This window comes from Lissotriton helveticus, chromosome 3_1 (genome assembly GCF_964261635.1).
Source record: "Lissotriton helveticus chromosome 3_1, aLisHel1.1, whole genome shotgun sequence".
Taxonomy (NCBI): Eukaryota; Metazoa; Chordata; class Amphibia; order Caudata; family Salamandridae; genus Lissotriton; species Lissotriton helveticus.
The window spans coordinates 1,454,877,638-1,454,893,717 of record NC_136061.1 but is presented as its reverse complement, the minus strand read 5'-3'; the positions used below and the strand labels follow the sequence as shown (position 1 = coordinate 1,454,893,717).

Below are 16,080 nucleotides of genomic sequence, written 5' to 3'. Positions count from 1 at the left end.
CATTTTCTGCACTGGAATGTGCACGCTTGTGTCACCAGCTGTCATTTTAAAGGCAATACTGCTTAGGGTCTGCCTTTATAATTGACTATATACACATTTGACTTTGGAATGGAAGGTATTTCCAAAGTAGTAATCTACCTTATTTTTACATATTGGTAATCTCTAAGGGCCTGTTCCATCACTTTTAGTGACCCAGCAGCAGCGTAAATAATGCGCCATGTTGCACCATATTTACGAAGTGACGCATCTAGGGAGATGCATCACTTCGTAAACCCCTGCGCTACATTATACCTGTGTCAGGTATAATGTATGCAGGGTGGGCGTTCCCCCGCAAGAAAGCGTCGTAGGAGTGGCGCAGTGAAATCTATAAGATTTCACTGTGCCACTTCTAGGTCGCCAATGCGTCAAAACCTTACCCCTGCCTCATGGCATAAGGGTGACACCATCGCTTTTACATGGGGCTTGCCCTATGTGAAAGGAACATTGCTGGAGTTGCGTTACACTTCAACACAACTCCAGCAATGCACCACTTTTACGCCGACAGATACATCAGTAATACTGACGTTTCTGTCATTCCTTCTGACATGATGTGTCATACAATAAATATGATGCATCAATGGTGTCACAAGGAGGGCGCACTGATAAGCGTTGCATCGCTGCTTTCACGTAGCGATGCAATACTTCTCATAAATGAGGCCCTAATATTCCCTAGGTGCCCCCAGGGTAGGGTGCCTTTTGACTATAAGCAGGGACACTATAAGAGGTGTTTCTTGTGCCTTGGTGAGGGAAAACTGATTCTCTTTTTTCACCATTGTAGATAATTAGGTTCATAGGCTAACATTGGAATATTTTGTTTAAGCAAAAACAATGACAGGAGCGACTAAAAGTTTAATTGAAGGACCCACAATGAACGTTATGATAACTCCAACAACTTGCCACTGTTAGATTTATAATAAATACTACAGAAAATAAGTTATAGAACGTTCTTTTATGTGAGCCAAAATCCAGACTTCTAGCTACCCTCTCCTGATTGGTCAGCATCAGCCAGGCAGAGTCAAGTATTTCCCATGGGAGGAGAATCGAAACTGCAGGATGAGGGTGGGGTAGCCAACTTTGCGCCATGGGGGCTTACCAAGGCTGGTGCATGGGCATTCCCATGCAACCTCCCAAGGTTTCTCACGCTGAATCTAATTTACAACATACAGTAGATTGAGTTTAGCATGATAAAATTGCGCCCTTTTAAACTAGGCGCAAGGAAGAAGAAATGTTTTGATTTCTGCTTCCTTTTCTGACTTTGCATGTGTGCTGCACTGTGCTGCACTCATACAAAGTGGGAAAAGCTGTCCCTCATATCTAGGCATAGTATTTTGGACAGGAAGGCTACCCTTCCTGTACAAAAAAATATGCTGAACTAGCTCATAGACCCTAGCGGTAAGGTGTGTGGGTGGCACACAGCAGCTGAAATTATCACCAGCACAAGGGAAAGGAGAGAAAGCCACATCTTTGAAAATATGGTGCTCTCCTGCTCCTTCCCTATCACGCAAAGCAGTACAGCCTCGCAGGGATCTGTGCTGCCTCGCGTGGAGATTTGGTAAATCTCCTCCCAGGTATAGTTAATAACACTCCCCCCAAGAGTCGATGCATTGCTACACAGTTAAGAGAAAAATCACATTCGGCAGGTACAATAAAGTGCAGGGTGAAGCAGTAGGTGAACATTTCTAATCTCGGATGTTAATATTCCACAGGTGTCTTAGGGTGTCTGATATGAGTAGGAGGGTACATTCTGCTATCAGTGTGAAGTTAAGCTTGGTAATCCCACTGGAGAAGCCACAGGGGTGTCAGGCTCAGGGTGGTAAAACTATCCACCACAGCTTCCCAAGCTTGTGCTGTGTCTATTGTTTCTATTTTGCATCTGTCTTCTCTCAGGAGTAATCTCCCTTCGCACCCCGCCCACTTCTCTATCTCCTTCCTCCAGGTAGGTATTCGGGGGGCCCCTTGGTCACTTCCAATTTCTTGTGATATCCAGTTTAGCTAGGATAAATGGCAAGTTTTGAAACTTGCATATGACTTTTGTCGTGGATGTATGGGGAAACTAAACCAAATGGCAGTGGCCCGGGGAGTAATGAATTTCCCTCCCAATGACTGCTCCAATCATAGTTATGACCTCCTCCCAATAGGTGCATAATGAGGGGCATGACCAGAACATATGTATGTGCTCCCCCCTCCCCACATCTAGGACATGATGTGACAGCCAGATTGAAGTAACTACCTATCCGCTCTGGGGTGAGGTATGACCTGTGAAGGACATAATAATTGATTCATTTAACCCCTTCGCTGTGGGGGTAATTCCCCCACGGTGCGGGGGGTGGTCCACGGCGCCGCTGTGCTCATGATGAGGCCAGCTCGTCATGACTCACAGTGGAGCTCTGCTCATGATGAACTGGGCTCGTCACAACTCCACCCACTGATTAATTCTCCCACACAGGTGGGGAATTAACCGTGCGTGGGCGGACCGCAGCCGTAATGATGAGCTCAGCTCGTCATGAGCACCGAAGGAGTTAAGGAGTTCATTTGTGGAGGGTATCATCATGAGGTGACCGTCAAACTCACAACAACATCGTCGAACTTCCAAAATCACTTTATTGAGATCAGGAAGCATTGCTTCAAGGGAGTTTGGGGTCTGAGTTGGGTATTGTACGCTCCCCATCCTATGGATTAGCCAATAAAGTTGGGAAGTTACATAGTACGCCTCAAAGTCTGGGACTGCCAGGCCCCCAGTTGCTGTTCAGCATTGCATCATAGTCAACTCCACTCGTCTATTACCTGCACCCCATATAAAGGTAGTGATTAACGAGCCTAGGTCTCTAAATATTGCTCAATGTACCCATACCGGAAGCGCACACAAGAAAAAAAGGAGGTGGGGAAGAGCCACCATCTTCTTCAGTGCTACCTTACCTGATAATTAGAGCGGCAGTGTTTTCCAGACGTCCACATGGGAGTGGAGGGATTAGACAGCTTGTCCCACATTACTATCCAATACATCAGCACTATCACGATAAATCTTTACCCCCAGGTAAGTCAGACAGCAGGTCTCCCACTGTAATTCAATCAGTCCCTCTGGTGGGTCACTGTTCGGTGCTGTCAGAATGAGTCTGGAATTCTGCCAATTTACTTTTAAGGCAGACAAAAGTCCAAAGCTTCACAACATGGCTTTGCCTCCATCCAGATCCTCATCTGTGTTGCACAGGAAGATGAGTAAATTATCCTCATAAAGTGCTATAGTGCTATGCCAGGATGGTGCCTCCCAATTTTCAAACCCCTGTATAAATTTCCAGATCTAGCATAGGCAGCCAAAGGCTCCAGGGCGATAGTAAAAAGCAGGGGAGATAGGGGGAATCCCTGCTGTGTCCCACGACTCACCAAATAGCTTGCAGAGATAATCCTTCTTGTACGGACTCTAGCAGTTGCTTCTGTATACAACAATCTTGTCCATGCTAGAAAGCTGCCGCCCAGCCCCAACTGCAGCATCACCTTATATAGAGCATGCCACTCCAGGCTGTCAAATGCCTTTTCTTTGTAAAGTAAAGTAAAGTAAAAGTTTATAAAGCGCTCAAATGCCAAAGCGTCTTTGCACTGGAAAGCATAGAAAAATGTGGAGCCCGGAAAATCAGATCTTACTGATTGGGAAACAACCAAGTTTTCAGTTGCCCACGGAGTTTAAGCAGCGAACACTGCAGCGTTTGCTTGGTTGTAGTCCCCAACGTCAAGTATGGCCAGTAATCTCTGAATATTGACTGCTGTGTTATGACCAGGTATGAATTACGACTGATCTGGGTGAATCAATTTAGTCAAAACCAACGAAAAAGTGGCTAACTAGAAAATCGTATGGGGAACACACATATGTTTGTTTTAAGGATCCTCACACCTGGTCAGTGACATGCTTCATCATAGGGTCCCCACCTAGGAGGCCGAGTTCCTCCTTGATGTGCTACAATGCCTGCAGCTGCAGCGGAGCAGGTTGTTTGTGTGGGGGGTCAGTGCAATTTAAAAAGTAACCAAATACTACCTATAAACCAATTTATTTAAGGTGACTTGGTTGCTATTAAAAACTGGTGACGGATCTATATTTAGCTAATCAATGTAGCCAGGAGGATCCGATTTAGTTAGGAACGTGTATACTGGTCAACATGTTTCTGCTTTCATGTGCAAATTCTGCAAAGCTTTCATCAGGACCTAGATAAGGACCATGGCGGTATACGCTCACTAAGGCGTACCCTAACCTCTGGTCTAATGTTTGGGCAAAACTCACGGTTTCACCACGTTGATCACACGGAATTTCCGAGATCAGTTGTAGCCTGTAAAAGAAAAAACATCACACCACGTATATTCTTTAAACAGTTCAATATGTTTGTGTTTTCCCAGTTGGTGGCTAAGTACTCATCACAGCATGTTCCCTGAGTAAAGTGATTTAACAGACCTGAAATTCATTTGTGCTCAGGCATTCCAATACATCCCCACCATGCTATATGTCTGTGGAGTGAGTTGCGCAAGAAGTTTTCATGCATCAAAAACCCAAGAGCGAGGAGCGGGTCCGAACAATCAGTAAGCCTAGTCACAAATCTGTCTGCTATTACCCTAACAGAAGCAGAAAAAGACGTCCTGGAGAAGGGCCTTGGCTTCATACCTACAGCTAGATTGGATCGGTTTAAGCTCCATTGTGAGCTATCAGAATTTTTTCGTAAGCTCAAATTAAAGAGCTTTTTTGAAAAACAGGATTCTGAGTGCACTCAGACTATCCAGGGTGATACCGGGTTTAGGCTGAAATCTGCCTTTACCCCACCACCTCACTGTGTGCCCCCAGAGAGCACGGCTTTTGAGAGTGGTGTGTTGTTTTTTCTTTTACAGGCTACAACTGATCTTGGAAATTCCGTGTGATCAACGTGGTAAACCGTGAGTTTGCCCACACATTAGACCAGAGGTTAAGGTACGCCTTAGTGAGCGTATACCGCCATGGTCCTTATCTAGGTCCTGATTTTATCTAGCTCAGAATTGGAATGGGCTAAGGAAATGAGGCTGGTAACTAATCTAACAATTCCAGAAATAGTCCAATGATTACACCTGGCCCCGGAATAAAGGGGTAGCCAGGTTGGCTCTGGGTACAGCAAGAACTTCAACTTGGGGCGCCCAAGATGGATCAGGGTTGCGAGTGTTCATTTGCACGTGCCAAGGTGAGATGAGGACTAAAAAACAAAAGAAAAAGAGAGAGAAAAAAAAAGGGATAGGGTGGCTTCCTTCACCTCATCTAACCAGGCATGTGGTCAACCAAGGTTCTGTCTTATTGATTTACCGGACATAAAGCCTGTCTGGTCCTTATGGATCAAAGCAGTGATCGTCCCATTGAGTCTGCGTGCCAATATTGCAGTCAGCAGTTTGGCTTCCACGTTCAATAAACAGATTTGGTGATATGATCCATAATCATTCCTCAGACTGCCTTCTTTGTAGATTACTGTGATCAGATCATGTTGGGGGTCTAGTGGGAGCAGTCTCCATTCAAGGGAGTCATTATACATGGTCAAGAGATGGTATTCCGCTCAAATCCGTTGGGGCCTAGCATTTTCCCACTTTGCATGGATGCCAGTGACTCTCATGTCTCACCCACAGTGAGGTCACCCTCCTAAGACTCAGCTTCTTCCCTCTCCTTTGTGGGGAGGCTCAAGGAGTCCCGGAAGCATGTCATTTTCCTTTCAGACCGCTATGTCCTGGGGCATTGAGTTCTCGGAGATAGAGGGCAAATTAGTTGTCAATTCCTAGTGCCTGGGTAATCTTCATACAAGTGGCCATTCAAGTGGCGGTGGTGATCTTTCCCACTCATCTCATAACCTCTTCTCTTTGGCTCAGACAATCCAACAGGCATCCCACCTTGTCCCCAACATCATAGGGTTTTTGGTGTACTGAGAGGTAATAGTGTATGTCCACTTCGTCCACCACACCCTGGTAGTCGGCCCTTGTTAAAGCTATGAGGTGAGAGTATTCTTCTCTGGGTTGAAGCACCACCTGGTGCACTAGTGGTGCACTAGTTGACACACCTGACACTCCAGGTATTGGATCTGCATTGTTTTAGCTTACTTCTTATAGGAAAACATGGGTTGTAATCTGTTAGAAATTGGAATTCTGATTGGCAGAGTGCAGCACCCTGTCAAATCAGGAACCACAATCATCGTCAAGGTAAGTCACAATACACCCTAAAATGTCCTGTGCTCACTTCTGGTGGCTTGGCACATAGCAGTCATGCTTAACTTACGAGACAATGTGTAAGGTATTTGTGAAACACGTTAAACAGTCACAGGGAAAGCACCACAAAAAGACACCAAATGAGGTTAGAAACACGGAGAATGAATATATACATACAACTAGACCAAAATGACAAAAACTCCAACAAGTAGAAGTCGGGATATGCATTTTGAAAGAATAAACTGTAAAATAGCGCTTAAAGCAATAAGCTCTTAATTGGGCTATCTGATAGCACCTGACTGTGGCAACGTAAAAAGTTCAAGCTGACTGTGATGGAGCATGGGCTGGATACAGAGACCCACTTAGGCCCGCTAAACAACAGTACCTTGATCCAGGATTGCATCAATGTCGCAGAAGATGCGAGGTGCAGTTAAAGTGATTTGTTGATGTTGAGTCACGCACTGGGCGAGATATGTCGAGATTGTCCAGGCAAATTGCGGTGATGCAATAGTTCTGATTGCAATGTGCTTGCACCAAATGCGATGTGCAACTTCTGTGCATGTGTTAATTCCAAAGGTGATGCACTGGTGCTGAGTGCAATGCGCCGGATCCATCCCACGCTTTGACCAGGATGTGCATGTTCCGAACCACGCAAAGGCCTGGATGCACATGTTCTGATGAGGATGCATTGGTTGGCTTAAAAAAGCACATTAGGTCTCACTTTCAAGGTCCAGGGCTGTGATGGCACCATGTGGCAGGGCAAAGTCACAGTTTAGAGAGTCCAGATGCAGGTAGTTGGGAGTCTTTTGCAGCGCTGAGCCTTCAATCAGGAGGCAAGTCAGCAGCCCCTGGGCTCAAGTGATGCATGTCCAGTTCTTTTTACCCAGGCAGGAGAACAGCAGGCTCGGCAAGGCAAGAGCACAGTAAGGCACAAGTTCTGCAAAACAGCAGCAGTCCAGTAGTGTGTCTGTCCTTCCAGCAGCACAGCAGTTCTTTTTCCTGACAGAGTGGTCACATGTCCAGAAATATACAAAAGTCATGGAAAGCTGTGAAGTGAAGTGCACTGAGGCCCTCCTTTCTTGTCCTGGCTTCAGTCTCACTACAGGGGGATTTGCAGCCTTTTGTGTGTGGACAGGACTTACTCTATACAGGTGTAAGTGTGAGGATGTGCCCAGCCTTTCCCTCCCATCTCCCAGGATGACCCATCAAGATACACCTAAACGCCCTTTGTGTGGGGTTGTCTAGAGGGAATACACAAAGCCCAGCTGTCACCGAACCCATACTGAGACAGGCAGCAGGTATTAAATGGCTAAAGGAAGTACAAGCCACACTTCTAAAAGTGGCATTTTCCAAACTGCAATTTAAAATATGACCTCACCATAAGTTGTGACTTTAAATTGTGAGTGCAGGGACACCGAACTTGAAAAAATCGGTATCTTCAAAATGGGGAATTGAATAAAAGATGTAATAAGGTAATCCCAATGTTATCCTATGTGAGAGATAGGCCTTGCAGTAACAAAAAGCGAATTTCAAGGGTTTTCACTACTGAGCTATGTAAAACTTAACAGTACATGTCTTGCCTTTTAAATACATAGCACCCTGCTCTGTGAGTTAGACAGGCCCTTCCCCAGGGGTGATTTATTTATATAAAATGGAGGGTTTAGGCCTTGGAAGAGGTTTATCTTGCTGGGACGAGGTGACAGTATAAAACTGCATATGCAGGCTCTGTAACAGCAAGCCTGACCCATAGGTAGAAGGCTACTTAAGTGGATGGCCCATTGAGTGCTGATAGTCCAATAGTAGTATTTAATTTATAGGCCCTGGGCACATGGGGTGCGATTTACTAGGTACTCAGAAGTAAATTAAGGATGCCAATTGTGGTTAAGCCAATAGTACCATGTTAATGGGAGAAAGCTCGAGCACTTTAGCACTGGTCAGCAGTCCTAAAACCTGAAAAAAACGAGGTCAGAAAATGGAGTGATGCAGGCAAAAAGCTGGGGGAACATCATCCTAAGGCTGTCAGATCTAACATAATCTATTCTGCAAAATTGTCTTCTAGGCATCCCGAGTAGTATACTGAATCCATGTTTTCTGCAAAATAGGCTGTTGTGTCTGCCCTCATCTGAGTAACTATTTCAGGATCGTATAACTCCCAGGCTTTGAGATGCCACTGAGGGTTCCTTTTCTTCTAGGCCCACCACGGGTGACCAGTTGAGGGGATGGTCAGAGAGGCACCTTGCAAGATACTCTGCCCCTCCTATCGTCAGAGCCATTCCCATGGTCAAGAATAGGTCATCTATCCTGAAAAGGACCTATGGGCCCCTGAATATTAGATATATAGCACTGCAGTTGGGTGCTCCTGTCTCCAGACGTCCAATGGCCCTAAAGAACTAGCAAACTGTGACAACTGTGTGTTATGGGGCATCCCTCCTATTCCCATGGACAATACATCAAAGGCCAGCATAACAACCTCATTTCAGTCAACCCCCATAGTCTCGGTGGGGCATAGACATTCATGAGTGTGAAAGCTCATGTAACTTTGGTTTCTTGGACAGCCAGCCCCATTCTCTCTGGGTCCTGCCACATGTCTGTTATCCTAAATGGGGAGGTTCTGATTGATTAGTATTACTACTCCCCTAGAGCCCCTGGAGAACCCAGCATGCCCCAACATTTTGTATCTACCTTGTCCCAGGAATCGACATGCTGTACCCAACAAATGGGTCTCCTGTAGGAAAACTAGATCTGGGGCTGTGCATTGTATATACTGAGTAACTATCTCTCTTTTATTCTTATCGACCAAACCCATTACATTCCAGGATAAGACTTTGAGGAGATCTATCTTATTCCTCTCTAGATGCATAGCCTGATTGTTGCAACCACCTCTCAGCACCCCAGCACTCCCCATTCATCCCAGCGTGCATGTGACTGCTTAAAAAGCCCAACACACAACTCCCACATCCTCCCACCCCACATTTTCTACACATAAGCTATACCATGCTTGTCCTAAAACTCAGGAATGGTCTGGTGCACTCCCCCTTTCAAACGAGAAAACAAACATTTACCGAGCATTGCTGTCTAGTCCAGTTCAAGCAGCCAGCTGGGCAGTGTTAATCCTCTTCCGCTGTCAAGAGCGAAAAAATTGTTATACCTACCAACGGCTGCTCATTTAGCACCACGCCCACTCCATATCACTGATACCAAAGACGGCCCAACCCCCAATTTATGTAGAGAAAAAGTGTAGCAAACTCCAAGGGCATAGATAATCCCTAGATCAGAATCTAAACATAGTGATAGACCCTCCACAACATTCAAATAAACGTGTGCTGAAACAGTGAGTTCTACAAAAATTCTTCAATCTTTTTATTTTGATTATAGTATATTTTCTTATTATTTTTGTCTTTTGTTTACATTTCATTTAGTTATTCATTTCATTTTTCACACTTAAAAAACATTTATATATAATACATAATGTTCAAACACAGACAAAAAATTGATTATTTACAACTAAAGACGTACAAAGACAATAGGTGAAAACAGAAAAATTATATAACCACAATTTCAAAAACAAATAAACCCAGTGATATACGAGATATTCAGTCGTTGGAATGATTGATGAAGGCAATGCGGTTGAATAGAACTACGCGCGTTTCGGCCCAAGGCCTTCGTCAGGTGACCGTCATTCGTACATTTTATATAAATAGGAAAAGTGATATGACCTAAACAAACAAAACAAAGACAGAAAAAATATAAAGATATCAACAACTCATACATACACATTAATTTCAGCTATTTACAATACAATTTCTGTTTCTGTATTCGAGGGTCTATAACATTTACAGTACAGATGCATATATATATATACAGTGTTAACATCTTAGTGCAACCACTCAATTTAAATTAAAGCCAGACCATCTAGTTATTTGCTTTATACATGCCAGGTTACCTTGTGGATGATCATTTATCAATATTGGCTAAACTACGTATACTTATATTAAAATAGTCACTTAGAGTATATACATTTTTATTACACTCCTAACTATGATAGTTTTTCTAAAGGGTTCCCAGACCAACAGCTCCATATTACAGAATGGTGCTTCGAAAAGAAAAGAATCTAGAAAACAAGATAGATGTAGATGTAGATAAAGTACCTATACATTCACCCTAAAGTTGCCCTTACTAATGAAACAGAATACACACATTTTTACTTACATAATAATTGTCAATGTCTCCAATCAATAAACGAGAGACTTCGCTTCCTATGGCGACAGCTTTTATTTCATTTTTATATCGAGTCTGATATGCTGAAAAATAGACATGCGATCTTTTTTAGATACTAATGTTTTACCATATACTATTAAATACTATCTTAACTGCTCTACATTAAAGATATACCTGATTTATTTCTGCAAAATAACTTTCAGCGCACTTAGTCACGTGTTGATTTTAGTGAATCAGGTCAATTGGCGATAAAAACGTGTCATTTGGATCTTTGTTCCAGTAGCCTGACTCTGAATTAATGAGAGCAAAAAGGATTACTATTTATATGTCATTTCACCTTTCCTTTATTTTAATTTAGAGTCTGTTCACACTATATAGATTTGACTGCACTAAGGCCTATAGCGAATTATTATTATTATACCACAAAACCCTTCTTTATCAAATAAGGTCTAATCCGGACAACAGTGTAAACATAATTACAAATTGCGCACCAAAGGGATATCCTAACAGTATATATCCTTATTACCTCACAAAGGTCGTAATTCTAACAGGTTGGTAATTGCGCAAAGATTGTATTCTGATTTTATATTCAAAATAGGGAAACATAACATACATATAGATGACGCTAATAGCAAATCATTGTGAATATGGCTAGATAACCACATGCATTGCATCCAAAAAAGGTCCCATAAGGACACTTTGCAAGAGGTAAATTCCTACCTCAGATATCCAACGATTTTTATTCGCACTCTTTCAAGGCAACATCCTATTTATCTGATCGTATTCCAGCAAACAATGTCAAATGCCGTGATCAGTTTCTTTGTAGTAAATATGCACTAAAAAAATAAAACGACACTATTGTACTAAACAAAGTAATATTGAAAATAGCCTCTCTAATCATGTCTCTTGAAGCCATTACCTTGACGCAGTGACGCCGATACATATGCTGGATGGGAATATTTTATTGTATAAACACTGTAAAGAAAATAAAAAGAAACCACTATTGTAGTAAGCACAACTTTAGTGTAAATGGCCACTCTTATCTTGTCTTTATGTCCCATTACCTTAGCGTATTGATGTTGGTGCATCCGCCAGATATAGGTTCACATGGGGCAGGCTTCCCATAACCTAAGCATAAGACGGATACAATAGAATCAATCCTAATCCCTTATCTAAAGCCAAAGTCTTGTCAAGCCAAAAAGGGTTTCGCTTGGATTTAACACATACCTTCGTCTTTGGGCTCTCGTGCGCTCGAACGGGGGTTCTGATCGGTCGGTGCTTCTGATGTCCGCGATCTAGACGAACTGGGCGATTTCCGGCTATATATTCAAGAAAGCGTGCTCTCATTAGCCCACACTGCATACCAAACAGCTGTTGCCAATTGCAGAAGGCGCGGCTCGATGACATCTAACAAATGAGTCACGAGTCACAATACCTAACACGAGATATCGAAGACAGACTACTCAGGGGTTCGAGCTATAACGTTTAAAACCACCGGAGCAGCTGAAAAAAAGACTTTTATTTGTCTTTTGGTAATAATCGCACAGAGCAAAATATATTGCTTAATTTGAATCAAATAATATCTGAAAACCACATATTTTAACTGACAAAATATTAACCTCGTTTTTTCGCAGAAACATGAATAAAACAGGATATGTTTATAACCAGACGATATTTAATGTCTGGATGAAGTGGCATATGTACTCTATGTATCAATATAGTACATGATGGACATTATCGTCACTAGTTAAAAAACTATATTTACGATATTATTCCCCATGTATGTGACACCAGATCGTCAAAAGGGTCACACAATGGAACTCAGTAATTTTAAGTACATGTCTATATTTGAGATCATACCCTGATAATATTGTTAGAGGATTGCTTGCTGCCATGGAATTTTGGAATTAAGGCCTGATTTAAAAGTGTCCAAAGTGAAAATCCAAAACACTTCACGTTTGCGACGAATTTTGTCTATGTTAATGCCGGCTTTAGCCACAATTTTTTCTAAAACTACCCACTGGATATCTTCAGGTTTGTGGTCCTTATCTAAATAGTGTGACACTAGAGGGGCATTTATTTTTCGTGTACGAATCGCTGACTTATGTTCCGTGATTCTTGTACATACAGAACGCGAGGATTCACCAACATATCCTTTATTGCAGGGACAGATTAAAAGGTAAACAATGTTGGTAGTTTTACAATTTGTCATGGTTAACAAGGGAATAGTTATATTGTTGAACGTAAATTCTGCAGTTTCAATAGTTAGTGGGCAAATTTTACAAATTCCACACCTATGATTTCCAATCACTGGAGCCCCAGTGATGATATCTCTTTGGCTCATGGCCTTCTGAGTTGGCATCCTTGATCTGACCACTATATCCTTGATATTTTTGTTTTTCTTGTAAGCAAAAAGAGGTTTATTTATAATCTCATTTCCGCTTTTGTTGACATTAAGGATATGCCAATTCGCATACAGAATTTGTTGGATTTGTTTATTCAACATGGAGTGCCTAGTTACGAAGACTAAACTGGCATCCCGTTTAACATTGGTGCCTGTAAGGAGATGTTGACGGTCGTAATACCTAGCTCTTTTGAAAGAGTCCCGTATCAATCTGTGCGGATAACCGCGTTCTAAAAACTTCTCCTTCATTACAGTAGCCCTCTGGTCATAGTCCGTCAATCTGGTACAATTCCTCCTCAGTCTAAGAAATTGACTGAAGGGAATGCTATCTTTTTGTGATGAGGGGTGGAAACTACTGTAATGAAGGAGAGTGTTACGTGCTGTCGGTTTAGTAAAGAGGTCCATGATTAGTTTTCCTTCATGATGTTTGATATTCAAATCCAGGAACTCAATTTCTGAGTTACTCATTTTCTCCGTGAATTTTAAATTGGGATCACAGGCATTCAACCAAGATACAAATTCTTGTAGAACATCCTCGTTATCATCCCAAATGAAAATAATATCATCAATAAAACGTGACCAATAAAAAATTGATTCAAAAAAAGGTGCAACCTCATTAAAAATAAACTTCTCCTCAAATAGAGCCACATAGATGTTAGCAATTGTGGGTGCACACGAAGCGCCCATACTGACTCCTCTGATTTGCTTGTAGAGTTGCCCCGCAAATTCAAAGATGTTATTGTCCAGAATAATTTGGAGGCAGTCCAGAATAAATGACATATTACAGTCAATGTTAAAGGACTCAATGAACCACTTGGTGGCTTCCATCGCCCCTTCACAGGGAATATTAGAGTAAAGGCTCTCTACGTCCAGTGTTACCATCCACTGACGGTGAGCATTGAACGAGGTGTCTTCAAACTGAGTAATTACATGTCTGGTATCTTTAATATGTCCTGGAATTTTCTCTATATGTGGACGCAAGATAGCATCTATATACTTTGAGATGGGTTCTGTCACACTTCCGATGGTTGTAACTATCGGACGAAGGGGGGGATCTTGTTCGTTCTTGTGAACTTTGGGGATCCCATATATACTAGCCATTTTTGGGTTTCCTATATTCATATAGTCATGCTCTTTCTGACAGATATCTCCATTACCTAAAGCTTTGGAGATTAATCTGGTGATTTTATTTTTGATGATACTTGTCGGATCTTTAGTGATTCTAGAATAGTATTTTGTATCGCTAAGCATGTTTACCATTTTTTCGATATAGTTGGTGGTATCGAAAATGGCTATGCCCCCTCCCTTATCACAACTTTTCACAATTGTTTGAGTTGATTCTTTCAGTTGTAATAATGCATTGTGTTCATCAATAGAGATATTGTAGGGGGTGCGTGGTATATACTTGGTGATGTTTTGTAATTTGGAGGTGACAATTTTTTCAAAGATTCCTATTTCCGGATCAACTTGATCCAGAGACGGAGTAAAAATCGATTTCGGTGACAAACCAGATCTATTGGGTTCTGGTAACTCACATTCTTGATGGGAGAAAAAGTTTTTTAATCGTATTTTCCGGAAAAAGCTTATCATGTCATTAAATAGTTCGAACTTATTCAAACCAGAGTGGGGGACAAACGAGAGACCTCTCGAGAGTACTGCAAGAGTAGCTGAGTTGGTATTATGGCTACTCAGATTGAAAATAGGTATTGTATTCATTGTCTCCAATACCTTGCATTTCTCGTTTCTAGATATCTCTCCGTATTCTGCTGATTGTCCTGGAATTGGGGCTGATAGGGACCCTGTGGTTGATATGGTTGATTCGATGGATATTGTTCTTGTGGTGGATATTGTTGGTTGTATTGGTATTGTTGTTGTGGCCGATATTGGGATCGATAATTCGTTCTCCAATTTCTTCTCGGTTGACGTCTCCCTAAAAAAGGTCTGTACCCTTGATTGGATCTGAAACGATTACCCCTCGGTTGAAAAGGTGGCATACTTGAGTTACTTCCTGAATCTGAGGAGTTGGAAAAAGTGGAATAATTTTTTGATCTTGAATCTAAAGGGGTGTTATATTCTAGGTCATTATCGCTTACTTGGGCATAGAAATTATCGGCCAGGTATGGATATACTTTTTCCATACTAAAAAAGCGTAAATCTTTCTGTAATTTATCCATTTTGCGCTTAAACAGATAGTCACTATATGAATTAAGGTCCATCTCTACATCTTCTAACTTTTTTTTGATATCGGTGATTATTGTAGAGTTTTTGATCTTGTCCTCAAGCTCTGAAATTTCTTTCGCTAGTTCATCTAGGACCTCTCTGACCGTTTCTACTATAAGCATCATGTGGTCCCTCGAGCATCTATTAGAAATGAGGGACCAACGTTCAAGAAAGTGTTTTAAGTGGATAAATAGACCAGGGATGTTTTTTATCTGGAGACCCTGTGGGATAACTCCTCCTTTTAAATAGTCTAGAATAAATTTTCCATGTAACTCAGTTCTTTTACTTTTCTTTTTAAGGGCCAATAGTTTTAGTAGATCTTCACATTGCTCATTGTTTGATGTGTTTCTGGTATCAAAACTTACCGAAGAACCTACCATGGAGGCAAATTCTTCGTCACTAAAGCCATGAGATTTAAGTGTGGCCATAATAAATACGATAACTAGATTTAGTATCAATGGAACGATGAAACAACAGAGGGTGAAGGAGATAACAAAAAAATAGAAAAGAGGATACAAGTATATAAAAGACGGAACTGCTGGCTAGAATACCCCAGAATACCATCAAAGTATTAAGGATGAGTGAATTATACAAATAGATCTGGCAAAGAGAGACTGTGGTAAACACTATTCGGTGTTCTATTGTTACACACGAAACAGTTACTTATATACTGTGGCAAAGCAAAGGAATGATATAGAGGACAAGACCCCTCATGGACTGGCCATGAGTATAAATTCAATGGAAAAAAGGGGGCCCCTACAATGTACTCAGTTAGCTACTCGTAGGGAAGGTAAACTATGTAGAGAAAAAAAACCCCAATTTATCCACCAAGAGAAAGCACCCAGCAGATATACTTCTCATGAGCCGCTATGCTTGTAATAAGGAAATGGCACATACTGATCACATTAGCCCATCTGCGGTCATGGGGTTCACCACAGGCCCTTGACCAAGGAGAGTCTTCTGTTGAGCCCACCTCAAACTCAGAGGTGGTCTTTGAATTCAAGTTC

The 16,080-nt window shown here is 41.9% G+C and overlaps 1 protein-coding gene across 1 annotated transcript; it reads right to left on the bottom strand.

Moving 5' to 3' along the window:
* Positions 1-9,746: 9,746 nt before the first annotated feature.
* On the bottom strand, positions 9,747-15,836 carry LOC144825001 (uncharacterized). Its single transcript, XM_078683916.1, has 2 exons — positions 10,624-15,836; positions 9,747-10,532 (listed from the first exon to the last, which is right to left on the bottom strand). The coding sequence occupies exon 1, from the start codon at positions 14,567-14,569 to the stop codon at positions 12,323-12,325; it is 2,247 nt and encodes a 748-aa protein (XP_078540042.1). The 5' UTR covers positions 14,570-15,836; the 3' UTR covers positions 9,747-10,532; positions 10,624-12,322.
* Between the last annotated feature and the right edge of the window lie 244 nt (positions 15,837-16,080).